At 56.7% G+C, this 14,076-nt stretch overlaps 1 protein-coding gene across 1 annotated transcript; it reads left to right on the top strand.

Moving 5' to 3' along the window:
* The first annotated feature begins 4,295 nt into the window (after positions 1 to 4,295).
* Positions 4,296 to 5,720, top strand: SOX4 (SRY-box transcription factor 4). The gene has a single exon (XM_059815401.1). The coding sequence runs from the start codon at positions 4,296 to 4,298 to the stop codon at positions 5,604 to 5,606; it is 1,311 nt and encodes a 436-aa protein (XP_059671384.1). The 3' UTR covers positions 5,607 to 5,720.
* The last annotated feature ends 8,356 nt before the right edge of the window (positions 5,721 to 14,076 follow it).

The following is a 14,076-nucleotide window of genomic DNA, read 5'->3' as shown; positions in this document are numbered from 1 at the left end:
CTGGGGGGGCGGGGGTGGGGAGCTGCGCTGGGCGAGCGGCGGGTGGTTAAAGGCGGTGTTGGGGGGTGCGCTTTGCGCACAGCGCGGTGAGGCCGTCGGCTCAGGTAACAGCGGGGAATTAACGTGCGTCTTAATGACCCCGCGGGCCCCGGCGGAGGGCGGAGCCCGCTGGTTGCCGGTGGCGGGGGAGCCGCGGCCCCCCGGGCCGGCGCAGGAGGCTGCGGAAGGGGCGGGGGGCGGCGGGGGCCGTCGAGGCGGAGCAGCGCCCGGTGCCCGCGGGGGCAGGCGGAGGGCGGGGGGGGGTGGAAGGGGTCAGCTGCGGGGACCGCAGCGAGCTGAGCCTGAGCGCTGGTGATCCTCAGCTTCAGAGGGGAAAGGGGAAAGACTCCGCGGCGGTGCTACATCGGTGTGTTTCCAAGACACGTCAAGCGGTGGGGACCACCGGCCGATTCACGCAGAAAAACTCGAATCTATGCTCGTAGCCCCCAGTGCCGCTGCGGATCTCTCCGGAAGCTTCATCTCAGGACAGGCCCTTCCAACGACGCTCTTGCTCCCGTGCGCGAGGCCAAGTGCAGGTTCCAGGATCTCAGGCGTCCGTGTGCGAGCTGCGTTATGTTATGACCACGCGTTGCGTGTTATGGCCATGCCCTTCGGTCCCCCTCGACGAGGTTTACGGTCAATCGCCGGGCGTTGCGGCGGCGCGCAGGTGAATGCGGCGGCCTGGGCGCTCTCGTAGGCGAACAGTCAGAAACTTGAAGCGCTACGCTGCTCGGTACAACCGTGGGGGGAAAATAATGATAATAATGGTAATAATAATAATGACAATAAAAAAAAATCCCTGATTCTGGCAGATGAGGCTCAGCGCTGCCACCTCGCGTCCCTTCCCGCAGCTCCGGCCTTGCAAAGCCTGCGGGAAACGGAGTGAAGCTTCGAGGCTTTTGAAGTTGTAAAACGTGGAGAAGTCTTGCCAATGCACTTAAAACCGCCTTTTAGTTGGAAGCTGAAGGCTCACGCTTTACACCTAGGCGTAAATTTGGGGAGCTGGAAGGGACTCGCAGTCCAGCGTTGGAGGATTAGGGGGGGAAGCAAATAACCCCGAGGAAACAGCCAGGAAATTGTAATAAAATGCTTTTATAGAGTTTCACATCGTATTTTTACGATTGCTTTATTAAGCAGTTCTAAATTGCACTTTTTGTAGAGTTTTCCTTCAGGAAATACTACTCTTCTGTCCAGCCCACACGCACACTTTTCGAACCAAGATCAAATCGATGTCACCGCTTTCATCCAGATGCCACTTAACTCACCTGGAGGTAATTTTTATTGGTGGCAGTGAGGACCTTGCACGCCGTGACACAACTGAGTGCAACGCTTCTCTAAAGCTTTTTCCTTCGGTGTCTCTGCCTATCAGTTCAGGTTTTATTTCTCCTGCTTTCACCTGTGTCTGGAAACATGAGAATGGTTTTTGTGCTTAAACAAAATTGATATTTAGGTGTCGACTATGGTAGCTGGGGACCGAAATCCTTTCGGGTGCCGTGCTAACAGGTGACAGCCGCTGATGGCTCCCAGTCCCGGTTTTTCACGCTGCTGCACACGAACGCGGAGGGTGTAAATAAACCCGGTACTTACTCCCGACACCAAAACCACCGCGAGCCTCCGTTCCTATAGGTGTTGGTGGTATAGGGTAGAACAGTGTCGATGCTAGCTTTGGGGTTGCGGGGGAAAATGATAGCGCGATTCCCTACTTGCCGCGCGTAAGGGCGAGAAACTCCGCTGGTGTCTCTGGATGTCGTCAGCCCGGCAGAAAGCAGTATTTTATCCAATGCTTACCAGCGGCTGGAAGAGGAAAGAAGGTATTATTTTTGCAAGCAAAGCGATAACTTAGGTTGCATCTTCGTAAACACTCCCAGGGATGTAGGTGACCGTCCCAGGGAGGTGTGAGGAATTCGGGATTTTTCTCAGCACTTCATGACAGTGTAATAGTTCAGATCCGGTGTGGGATCTTAATATTTGAAGCTTGTTCCCAAACCAGCTAGAAACCCTGGTAGAGGATCCTACATAAATTTTCTTGCAAAAATGGGGAGCGTATTCTCAGACTGCTTGCTCAAACGTTTCGGCTGTTTCCAACCTTTTCTTTTTCTTTCTGATTTAAGAAGTGTATTTAACTGGGGTATGGTGGCAGGAAAATTCACGCAGCTGTTTTGCCTAACAGCCTTTTCGCTCCCTGGCCTGGTGAATGACGCGAGGAAGCTTTGGGGAGTAACGGTGCCGGTTTTTCACGGCCTTACCCTCCCCTTTACTGGAGTACCGGGGGGGGGGTGATGCTGCGGGGCCTCAAGGGCCGCTTCCCAGCGCCGGTCACCGGTGTCCGCTGCTCATTCACTACTGACCGTCGCAGGGAGGGGGGGAAGGCGGTGAAACAGCACTCCCCGCGCCCAGGGCCGGGCGCCGGAGGCGGGGAGGGGGCCCTGCTCGGGGCGGGGCAGGCCCGGGAGGCTGGCACCTGCCCGCCGGCCCCTCCCCGCTCCCGGGGGAGCCGGGCCGGGCCCCCCCCCCCGCCCCGCCCCACCCCGGGGTGGCGGCGGGGCTGCGGCAGCGGCCGGGGAGGGGGGAAGCGCGGCGGGGGGGAGCGGGGGGTAAGGGCAGCACCTCTTCCCCCCGCCGCGCCGGGGAGGTGAGGTGGGTGGCGGTGATTGATTCCCAGGCCGGCCGCTCCGCGGGAGGTGCCCGCCGGCTGTCCGTCCCGTCCCGTCCCGTCCCGTCCCACCCCCGGCGCCGCTCGGCTCGCCCGCCGTGGCGGAGGGGGCGTGACGGCAGCGCTCCGCCGGCACTTGGCGGGGGGTGACGACCCCCCCCCCCCCCCGCCGCCCCGTCCCTTTGTGCGGGCAGGTGTCCCCGCTCGCCCCCCGCCGCGACCCCCGCGCCCCCTCCCGCAGGCATGGCGCGGGGGGGCGTGCCGCCTTACCCCCCCCACCTTTTTTTTATTATTATTATTTTTTTTTTTCTTTTTAATCATTTGCATTACGGTGATTTCTGCTGATTTCCTAATTGCTCCCCGGCGGGGGGGGGGGGGGGGGGGGGCGGAGCGGGGCGGGGGGGCGCGGGCACGTGCGCGGCGGGGCGCGGGGCGGCGCGCGGGGCTGCCCTCCTGCCCCTTTTAAAAAGTTCGCCCCGCCGCCGGGAATGAGGTCAGCGCCGGCGCTTCTCATTGCACGCGGCGATTATTACCGCGCCGCGGCGGCCGCCAATCGCCGGGCGGCGGGCGGGGCTTGGCACGCGGAGGCGTTGGATACAGCGCCCGATTGGCCGCGGGGCGGGCTGCGAAAGGATAAAGGGGCGCGGGGCGGGCGCGGGGTCCGCTCTCAGCTGCAGCCGGCGGAGCGCGGCGCGCGGGGGGCATCGCCCGGCGGGCGGGCGGGCGCGGGGGGCGGCGCGGCTCCGCGGGGCTCCGCGCGCGCGGAACGGCGGCGGCACTAGCGGCGGAGCGGGAGGAGGACGGGGCTGTGCGCCCGGCTCGCCGCTCTTCCAGCGGGGGACGTACACACCCGTTCATGCACGAGCGCTTTTCTTTTTCTTCCTTTTTTTTTTTTCCGGGGATTTTTTTTTCAACTACTACTATTTTTTCCTTTTTCTTCTTTTTTTTTTTTTTTTTTTGGCTTCCTGAGGGCTTTTCTTTTCCGCTCCCTACCTCGCAACTGCCAAACCCCACCTGCACAAACTGCTGGCCGCCGACCCCGCCGCCACCACGAGTCCTGGAGCCGGGGTCTTCGGGGCTCCGGGGGCGCGCCGCCTCCCCGCTCCCCCGCGGCGCTGCGCGCTGGCCGTGCCCAGCGCTGAGAGACGTGCGGCGGCGGCGGGCGGGCTGCTCTCCTGAAACGCCGGGGGCAGGCGGGAAGCGCTCGTGAACTGGACCGGCTGCTTCGGGGAGGGGGGAGAGCCGAGGTGGTGAGGAAAAAAAGCAGACCGACACCCCCCCTCCAAACCCCCCCCCCCAAAACAAAAGCCCAAAGCACCCCAAGAGAAACAAAGCGGGCTCGGACGGGCGGCTCGCGGCGCGGCTCTCGCAGAAGCTCTGCTCGACCGCGGGCGGCCCCGCCGCCGCCGCCGCCTCGAGGGGGAGAGGACCGCGCCGCCGGGGACGAGGCGCCGGTGTGGAAGTACAAGTGGTGCGGGGAGCGGGGCCGCGGCCGCGGGGGGCTGCGCCGCCCCGGTGCCGCTGTGAGAAGTTGCGCGCCCTGCCCCGCGCCGGAGCGGCGCTGAGCCCCGGCGAGGCCCCCGCCGCCGCCGCCGCCGCCGCGATGGTGCAGCAGACCAACACGGCGGAGAACACGGAGGCGCTGCTGGCCGCCGAGACCTCCGACTCCGGGGCCGGCATCGAGCTGGGCATCGCCTCCTCCCCCACGCCCGGCTCCACCGCCTCCACGGGGGGCAAGGCGGACGACCCGAGCTGGTGCAAGACGCCCAGCGGGCACATCAAGCGGCCCATGAACGCCTTCATGGTGTGGTCGCAGATCGAGCGGCGGAAGATCATGGAGCAGTCCCCCGACATGCACAACGCCGAGATCTCCAAGCGCCTGGGCAAGCGCTGGAAGCTGCTCAAGGACAGCGACAAGATCCCCTTCATCCGGGAGGCGGAGCGGCTGCGCCTCAAGCACATGGCGGACTACCCCGACTACAAGTACCGGCCCAGGAAGAAGGTGAAGTCGGGCAACAGCTCCGCCAAGCCCGGCGACAAGGCGGACAAGGGCGGCGGGGGCGGCGCCGGCGGCGGCGGCGCGGGCGGCGGCCCCGGCGGCCCCGCGGCCCCCGCCAAGCCCGCCCCGAAGAAGGGCGGCGGCGGCGGCTCCAAGCCCTCCCCCGCGGGCGGCGGCGGCGCGGGCGGCAAGCCCCACGGCAAGGCGGCGGCGGGCGGCAAGGCCGCCCCCTTCCCCGGGGAGCCGCCGGCCGCGCTGCTGCCGCCCGAGCACCAGGCGCTGTACAAGCCGCGGGGGGCGGCGGGCGCGCCCTCGGGCCCCGGCAAGCCGCCGGCCGAGAGGAAGCTGAAGCGGGTCTACATCTTCGGCGGCGGGCAGGCGGCGGCCGCCTCCGCCTCCCCCGGCGGCGCCGTGCCCGGCAGCCCCACGCTGAGCAGCTCGGCGGAGGCCGGCGACCCCCTGAGCCTCTACGAGGAGGGGGGCGGCGGGGCGGGCCGGCCCGACGGGGACTGCGGCGGCGGCGGCGCCGCCTGCCCCTCGCCCCCCGGCTCCGGCTCGGGCTCGCCCTCGGACCACCGCAGCTACACCAGCCTGCGCGCCTCCTCCCCGGCCCCCTCGACGGCGCATTCCTCCTCCGCGTCCTCCCACTCCTCCTCCTCTTCCTCCTCCGGCTCCTCTTCGTCGGACGACGAGTTTGAGGACGACCTCTTGGACCTGAACCCCAGCCCCGGCTTTGAGAGCATGTCCCTGGGCAGCTTCAGCTCCTCGGTGCTCGACCGGGACCTGGATTTTAACTTCGAGCCCGGCTCGGGCTCGCACTTTGAGTTCCCGGACTACTGCACGCCGGAGGTAAGTGAGATGATCTCGGGGGACTGGCTGGAGTCCAGCATTTCCAACCTGGTCTTCACCTACTGAGGCGAGAGCCGGGCCCTGCTGAGGGGGCTCCGACGCGCGTTGTCGGCAGGACTCGCCCGCCCCGCCGGGACGCTTCTCTTTCGGTTTTTTGTGGGGTTTTTTTTCTTTTTTTCCTTTTTTTTTTTTTTTTGTTCCCCCCCCCCACCCCCGGGAAGGGGCTGGGGAGACTGCTCCTTGTGCTCGGGGGGAGCGGCAGCGCCCTCGCCGAGGGGCCCGCGGTCCCCGTCCTCCGGCTGGGGACGGACCTGCAGCCCCCCCCGCCGAGAGAGGAGCGCGGCGGTGCTGTTTCCGAGACTGGTGGGAGCGAAGCGCTGGTTTTTTCCTTTTCCTTTTTATTTCCTGCGAAGAGAGACAGAGGAAGGGGGGGGGACACACACACGACACCCACCCGCCCCTCTGGGGTCCTCCTCATTGCCCACTTGATACGAAAAAGCGGCGGGGGAGCGGCGCGCTGTGCTGAGCGCTCGCTGGATGTCCCCGGAGTTCGCCCTTTTCCTGCGAAAGAGCGATCGGAACTGCTCGAAAGGAAGAACAATAAGGAGAAAAACAACGACAACAAACCCCCCCACACACACCCCCCCCCGAGCCCTCGCAAGGGTCGCGTTTGGGGGGAGGGGAGAGAAACCCTGTCCCGCTTTCTTCTGCGGTGAGAGGAGGCGACGGTGATGGGCGGAGGAGGCGGCGGGCGCAGGCGGGAGCCGGACTGAGAGCCCCGTTCAGCGGAGAGGAGCCGGGCTCGGGCGTGGGAGCGGCGGTGGAAAGGCGGGGGGGGGATAATGATGAACTGAAACGGATTTGCACGTCCGGCTGAGGCGGCGGCAGCGCCTTTCTCAGCCACCTTACGGCATACGGAGAGAGAAAGACGGGGCCGAAACTTCAAGAACACTGAAAACTTTTGCAACAGAGACCGAATGGGAACAGTTTCTGTCGTGATGTGGTACAGGGGAAATGGAGGGCGATGGCTTTTGCAGAAAAACCCGAAAATACTAAAAAAAAAAAAAAAGTAGTTTTTTTCTTCTTACTCAGAATCGTGATGGTGTTGGATTATTTCACTGGTGGGGTTTAATATAGCATGTTATCCTGTCTATCTTTTTAAGATTTCTGTAAGACTGTTGAACAGTTTAAAAAAAATAGTGTTAGGATAATATAAAAGCGGATAGATGGCGCTATGTTTGATTCCTACGGAAATATCACCAGCTCTTTTTCATTCTTAACTCTTTAAAGGATTCAAACGCAACTCAAATCTGTGCTGGACTTTTAAAAAAAAAAAAAAGAAAATTCAGGACCAAATTTTTTTCTCAGAGTATGTATGTGTTTGTTCCTTATAGCTGTAAATGGAAAGACTGTTTTTTCTCACCGATGCTCCATCCTCGTATTGTTTTTTTTGTTGTGGTTTTTTTTTTTTTCTCCGTGTAAATGTAATCGGATGCCATTTTATAAGTGGACGTATTTATACTGGCCAAACATTTTTGACTTGTATTTCTTTGTCCTTTTTTGGTAGTTCTCGTTGTTACCCGCACCATTTTTATGTCTCCTTCACTGAAGGGCTAGAGTTTTAACTTTTAATTTTTTATATTTAAATGTAGACTTTTGACACTTTTAAAAACAAAAAGAGAAGAGAGATGAAAACGTTTGATTATTTTCTCAGTGTATTTTTGTAAAAAATATATAAAGGGGGTGTAAATCGGTGTAAATCGCTGTTTGGATTTCCTGATCTTACCACCAGGGCCGCTGGTTAGTCTCTCACACGCGTGTGCGCGCTCACTCACACCCACTCACACCCCCCCACCCCCCTCCCCGGTCAGCCCCTCGTTTGTCCGTGTTTACACTCCCATCTGCAGGCATCTTCCAGCGACAGCATCCCCCCCGCTGCCCGCCCCGCGCCCCGCCGGCTGCTCCCCGCCCGGGGGGACGCCTCCCCCCGCCCAGTACCGCACCCGCTGCTTCAGGCGGGGGGGGGGGGGGGGGGGGGGCGGGGATCCTGGACCTTTTAACTTGTAAACCACGTCTTTTGCACTTTTTTTTTTTTTTCGAAGCAAACCCGTGCCGTTTAAACCACTGGATCTATCGAAATGCCGGTTTGAGTTCGCGACACTATGTACTGCCTTTTCTCATTCTTGTATTTGACTATTTAATCCTTTCTACTCGTCGCTAAATATAATTGTTTTAGTCTCTTATGGCATGATGATAGCATATGTATTCAGGTTTATAGCTGTTGTGTTTAAGATGAAGAAAGTGAAAACATCTTTGTACATTTAAGTCTGTATTATAATAAGCGAAAAAGAAGATTGTGTGTTTATGTATGTTAATATAACATGACAGGCACTAGGACGTCTGCCTAATGAGGTGGTTCCGTTAAGGGTTTAACTTTTTTTGTTCTTTTTGTTATTTTTTTGGTCATCCATCCTGTGCAATATGCTGCGTAGAATATTTTTTTTTTTTTTTTTGTCTAACGATCACCCACGACGCAACGTTGGGGGGGGAAAAAAAAAAAAAAAGATCATGCCAGCTACCCATGTCAAGTTCACTGCCTGTCAGATTGTTGATATACCTTCTGTAAATAACCTCTCTTTTGGGTTTTTTGTTTTGTTTTGTTTTGTTTTTTTTCTTCGGGAAGGAAATAAAATCAGCTGGAACTGAACCCTAACACCGGGCTGCTCTTGTCATCATTGCCCCGGCAGTGCGGAGCCGGGGGGGGGGCGGGGCAGGGGAGGAGCGGCCCACCCGCCCCCCCGGGGGCCGTCGGGGCCCGCCTGGGGAGTGGCCGTGGCCGCCGGGAAGCGCCGTCGCGGGTGGGGGTTGCGGGGCCCGGGCTGGGCGGCCGGGGGTGGGGGGGGGGGGTAGGGGGTTTGCACCCCCCCCCCATCCAAACCAGTTTCTCCGGGGCACCTTTAGCGAAGGCTTTCTGATGCAAAGCGCTTGCAAACGCCCGGCCACCAGCGCCCTCAGCCGTGGGAATGCGCGGGGGGGGCCTCGCCCCCGCCTCCCCGCCGGGCCGGGAGGGGCCAGGGCCGCTGACCCCCCCCGGGCGTCGGGCTCCGGGTACCCGCTTGCGGTCCCCCCCCCCCCCGCCCCCCAATCTGCATCGTGCCTCGAAGGGGGTGTGGTGAAGCCGTCACAGCCCCCCGCTGACGTCATGGTCTCGCTTAGCCGCTCGGTTACAGCCGGCGCGGGGCCGGACGCTCTTTCCCACGAAAAAGGAGCAGCCAGCGCCAAGAGACGGCGTACCGGCTGCTCGGCAAAGCCACCGGCCCCGGGGGTTGCTGTTCGCCCCGCCTCACCCCCGCGAATTCCCGCCGTGTATTTGCCATGCAGCCCCCCGCCCGGCGGCTTTCCCGCTCGCCCCCCCCCCCCGCCTGCCCCGCCTGGCCCCGCCGAGCCCGTTCGCAAAGCCCGAGCCCCCGCCCGCGCCCTCGGGGCACCCCCCGGCACTCCTCGCCCGGCCCTCGGGGCAGCCCCGTCGGGGCGGGGACCGGGGGGGTGTTGGCGGGCGCCCCGACGCTGCCGCCCAGGGCGCGTTGCGGTGCCCGGGGGGTGCGGTTAGCGCTGGGTCTGCCCCGGGGACCTGGGCGCAGGGCGGAATCGGGGGGGGGGGTAAAACGGCCGGGGGCGGCGACGGGAGGGGGGGACACACCATCCACGTGCAGCCGCTTGCGGGTGAGGGGCTCGGGCTGCCGTTCCGCCCGGGCCCGCCTGGCCGCCGCCGCCCCGCGCCTCCTTGCCGTTGGCTGCCGTTAACTGGGGGGGTTTTATGGTTTCCTGCGTACGTTGGGGTTTTGCACTCAATTATAATAAAGTCCAGTGTCGCCAAACGGATTGTTTCTCTGGGGGGCTCCTTGGTGACGCAAGTTGTTGCCTCCAGATAGCAAAGTGGAAGTCAGGCAAAAAAAATACATATATATATATATCTATATATCTATATATATATATTTCTATCTCAGGAGAGGTTTAGGCTGGATATCAGGAAAAATTTCTTTGCTGAGAGAGTGGTGAAGCACTGGAAGAGGCTGCCCAGGGAGGTGGTGGAGTCACCATCACTGGAGGTGTTCAAGGAATGTGTGGACGTGGCACTGCGGGACATGGTTTAGTGGGCATGGTGGGGTTGGGTTGATAGTTGGACTTGATGGTCTTACAGGTCTTTTCCAACCTTAGTGATTCTGTGATCTGTGTGTGATATTCACACAACACATACGTGCTTATATACATAAAGGGGAAAATTCCTATGGTCCTTGGCGCCTGCAATATGGAGCACGGCAAGCCCCTCGCTAGAGGAAGCACCCAGAACTAAGCCACACAAGGATAGATCACCAAATGTACTCCTTTTCCTTTTTTTATAGACCATATTTGTAATATAATTGTTTCAGAAGGAAAACTAGTAGCCCTTCAGCAAATGTAAAAGCCAGCAAATTTATTGCAAAGATTTTTTAATCAAGTTCTTTGTTAAAAGAAAACTAGATTTTAGGAATCGCAGCCGGTGTCTGACCATCGGTTTGCCTAACACCAGATCCCCTCTCAGACATGGGCCAGCGGGGCAGGTGCCTACAAAGAGGTGCATTTCCACAGCATTGTGAAATCTCTGACCCGAGATTGCCGTAGCCGCCGTTTTCTCCCGCTGCCCTGCCACCGCTGCCGGGGCCTCTGCCTCTGCCCCGGCTGGTGTGAGAGGCCCCAGCCCCACTCCTGGAAGCTGCAACCATGCTCCTGCAAACAAGGCTAAGCAGAATTGCTCCTTCCCTGTTGTGCCTTCACCTGGCCTCTGGTAACCAGCGTTTTAGAGACTTCGTACAGCCATGCATGGGCATGGTCACCAGCGAATCCCACCCCGTTAATTTATTCCATCCTCCTCGGCATCCCCCTTCTTGCTCGCGGTCTCTGCAACCTCTTCTTGTAACACTGAGTGAATTCATTTGTGTGACAAGTGAAAAAATGAAGTTTCTATTATCTATTTTAACCTTGGTATAGATAATTTTGTCCATTCTTACACTGACAATTTTGTCTCTTCTTCATCTTTTGCTAAGCCACTCATTTTCATAGCGCTTCACCTTTTCTCCATCAGCTCAGCTCATAGTGCACAGAGATACAGAAAAGAATTGAAGATTTAAATGAAAAATCAGCGTAATAGGCCACATATGTCTGTCACTAAATTTTATTTTTAATAGCCCATGCTTCTTTGTAAATCATTAATTCACCTGTAAATTGGATGAAGACTGTTCACCTCAGGAGCGTATATGTAATTTTCAGTAATCAGGTCTGCCTCCCCTGTGTATCGTTTCATTTCCTTCCTTGTGAAGCAGCGTGTGATGTGACTGTGTGCGCAGAGCATATTGTATTATTCGTTCTTTTCCAACACCAAAGCAGGGTTCCCCACGAGTCAGCGGTGCTAAACCCGTTTGCAAGCTTCGTACTCTCCCGTTACACTTCCAGCAGATACGGCCCGACTGAGCAGAAAGGAAAATACTGGGCTAGAGGCTAGAGGCCTCCCCAGCCTCCCCGTTAGCTGTCGTGACATACGCTGACATGATGTGTGGCACAGCAGCAGCCGTATGAGTGCAGAGCCTTCACGCTGGTGGGTCCGCTCCCTCGCCATCCTCTGCCACATCTGCTTCCACAAGAAAATGGGAAAAATAGCAGGTTAGAGCTTAACCCACCTCTCAAGGGCTCTTTATTCTGCATGTTGGATCCAGTTTTTCAATGTATATATATTAGGGTTCATTTTTCCTGTAGCATAACTCCACAAAGGTCTCTGAGAAGCTTTGAGGATGTTAACAAGGTATTGCAATGTGACCTCCTGGGTCTACACATGTTGTGATCATCGTGATATGCCAGCGTTCAAAAATGATTATCCACCTCCTGCCGTTTCAGCCTCTCCTCTCCAGGGTCCTCTAAACATCTGCTATGAATCTTGTCACCAACACGAGGAAAATAAATGGGATTGTCTCCAAGATGGGTATACCGTGGCACAAAAGGTGACTTATTCAGAGGACTCGGTAATCTCCCGATCAGCAACTGCTCTGTTCCATGCATTGTGAGTAAGCATCTCAAGGCAAGGAGTAGCATCTACTGAACTTGTAGTAACCAACCTATAGACTACCAACAGAATTAAATCGCCTGGAATATGATTTAGGCATAACTCACAGGCATGCCTAAGCAACATTTCCTAATACATCTTTGGCTCGATGATACAATTCTGTCACTTCCTATGCCTTTTTTCCTAGCAGTGCAGTAACTCCTAGTATCCTCGCTCACCCTTTACTAGCTCCTCCACGTTTTTTGCAACGTTCAGTTCCCCTCGCGTGTGGCAGAAGAGTATCCCCAAGATCCAATGGCTCCGGTTCCATCTTCCCTTTTAAGCGAGTCTATCTGAAGCAAAGGACAATGTAACAGTGGCTGCTGGTGGGGTGACATTCCTTGGTTTGTGACAGAGGAGGTTAGCCATCCGTAACCCGGCCTTGATGCCATTTCTTGACGGCTAACGAGTGCTGACCAGTCTCTTCACGCACCCCTGCGTGTCCCGTCCTTATCGTAGGCAGCATTAGCTTGCTTGACCAGGAGGAGGAAAAGGGCTTGCAGAAATAGGGGCGAGACCGGCAGGTCGGCTGCAAGGGGCCCAGGAGGGTCTTTCAAAATGATGGGAATTAGGTAGAAGTAGAAGCTCAGACCTGGCATCAGCCGGGGGACCTGTGAGCTTTGAGTCCTGTTTGGCACTGGTATGTTGGCAAAATACTGGACAAAATGTGTGTTACACTGGCAAAGCGACGCTTTGTTATGTTGGCAGTGCTCTTGTAATGTAGACCTGGAAGAAAAAGGAAAACATCGGTCTTATCTTTCCTCTTCTGCTCTCTCAGTAATTCACTCGGTTTCTTCCTGGGCTCCCCCCGCCCAGTCTCCAGTTTACATTCCTTTCTCTGACCTTGCTGCTTCCCGAATGTCTTCCTCACCTTCTTCAAGAGGAGTTTTGCTAATATTATGTTAGAGATGTCAATTCCCATTCAGTGGACCCAGAACATTATGTCTTTCCCGCTTCCCAGACCCCCTTTTTCTTCCGTTTCAGCATTCATCTCCTTCCCTCGCAAAAGGCACGTTGCCTAATGTGTGGCAGAAGAACGAAAAGACTTCTAATTTAAGACATATCCAAGATGTACCCATGCTACATTATCATCGTCAGCTTAGTCCAAGGCTCTCAGATGAGGGTATTTCTGCACGTTGTCTGCCTCAAAAATAGCACCAAGCTGGGTACAAACTGTGACTGCATTTCTGAAAGCTAAATGCAAACAGCTGGTACCTAACTGAGTAATTGAAAAGGCCGTTGCTCAGGTTGACTGCTCTGAACAAGCAGGATTGCTATGAAACCGGACAAGATCTGACTGCGTGACCTCCGCACAGCTCACCGACACCTGTACGCTCAGGTTGAAGTCCAACCACATCTTTCCAACGGGCAAATTCTTGATGCGTCAGAGAAAGTGTAATAGAGCGACTTCTCGCCTGACGCTTGTGACCGCCTGCAGCTCGTGCTCTGCCCCTCTTAAGAAAGTGAAGCAAATATCTAGATCTTTCCAAGAGCCCAGAACTGTTGAAGTTGTAATTACTGCCCGCAGTGGGATGGTCGCTAGTGAGGGTACGTTGACCGGACATAAAGTGACCGGTGTGCTGATGACAGTGGGTTAGGCAGGCCGGCAGGACCCGGCGGGGGGCAAAGGGAATGGCAGTTTAACGGGGGAGCTGGGCATTTCTCCAGATGTGAACACCTGCAGCTGGACTGGTTTACTTCCCTGAAAGCAAATTCGGATGTCTTCAGACTCGGCAGAAGTTATGCTAGGGACTGCTTATGGTTCAGAAATGTGGCGTTTGCGGTATTGCTCCTGTGATGCCATTGATTCAGACTCGCTCGGGGTACCAAGAAAGGCAAAGCAATTGAACGTTGTGTGAGGTAGCTCCTGTTTACAGGTAAGTACTTACGTGCTCTAATTGTATATAACTTTAGGGCTTCATTTCCAGAGAGGGACACAATTTCTGTAAATATTCAATTGTTCCAGAAAACAATTTCTTTCCGTAATAAGAAAACTACATGATTATTTTCTAATGAAAGAACTTGCGTAGTTCTAGCTGTAGGGAAATGAGTGGATAAAACAGGAGGTCGGAAAAGGCATCTTGAGATTAATTCCTGGTCTTCCTGCAAATTTTGTCCAAGGCATGATTTGGAAAATCTTGTTATGCTGTTTTCCTTTGGATTGGTTTGAGGTGGTTTTTTTTTTTAAATTGATAAATTAAAAATGTGTAACATTTCTAGAAAACAGGGTGATGGAACAGAATAAGAATAAACTTTTACATTCTCATTCAAAAAAAAGGGAGGAATACTGGGTATTTTAAAAATCGTTGGTTTTTTTTCTCTTGGATCAGCTTTGGGGGGCGGGGGGGGAAGTGTGAAAATGTTGTTTGCTTGAGCTCTCTCCTCGCTTTTAAGAACTCAGAC

Source organism: Gavia stellata, chromosome 3 (genome assembly GCF_030936135.1).
Source record: "Gavia stellata isolate bGavSte3 chromosome 3, bGavSte3.hap2, whole genome shotgun sequence".
NCBI lineage: Eukaryota > Metazoa > Chordata > Aves > Gaviiformes > Gaviidae > Gavia > Gavia stellata.
Note: the sequence above shows the minus strand (reverse complement) of the source record. Positions and strands in the feature narration are given on the sequence as shown.

What these genes read in the sequence shown, in the direction of transcription:
- SOX4 (XM_059815401.1), top strand. Translation starts at nt 4,296, where the DNA reads ATGGTGCAGCAGACCAACACGGCGGAGAACACGGAGGCGCTGCTGGCC.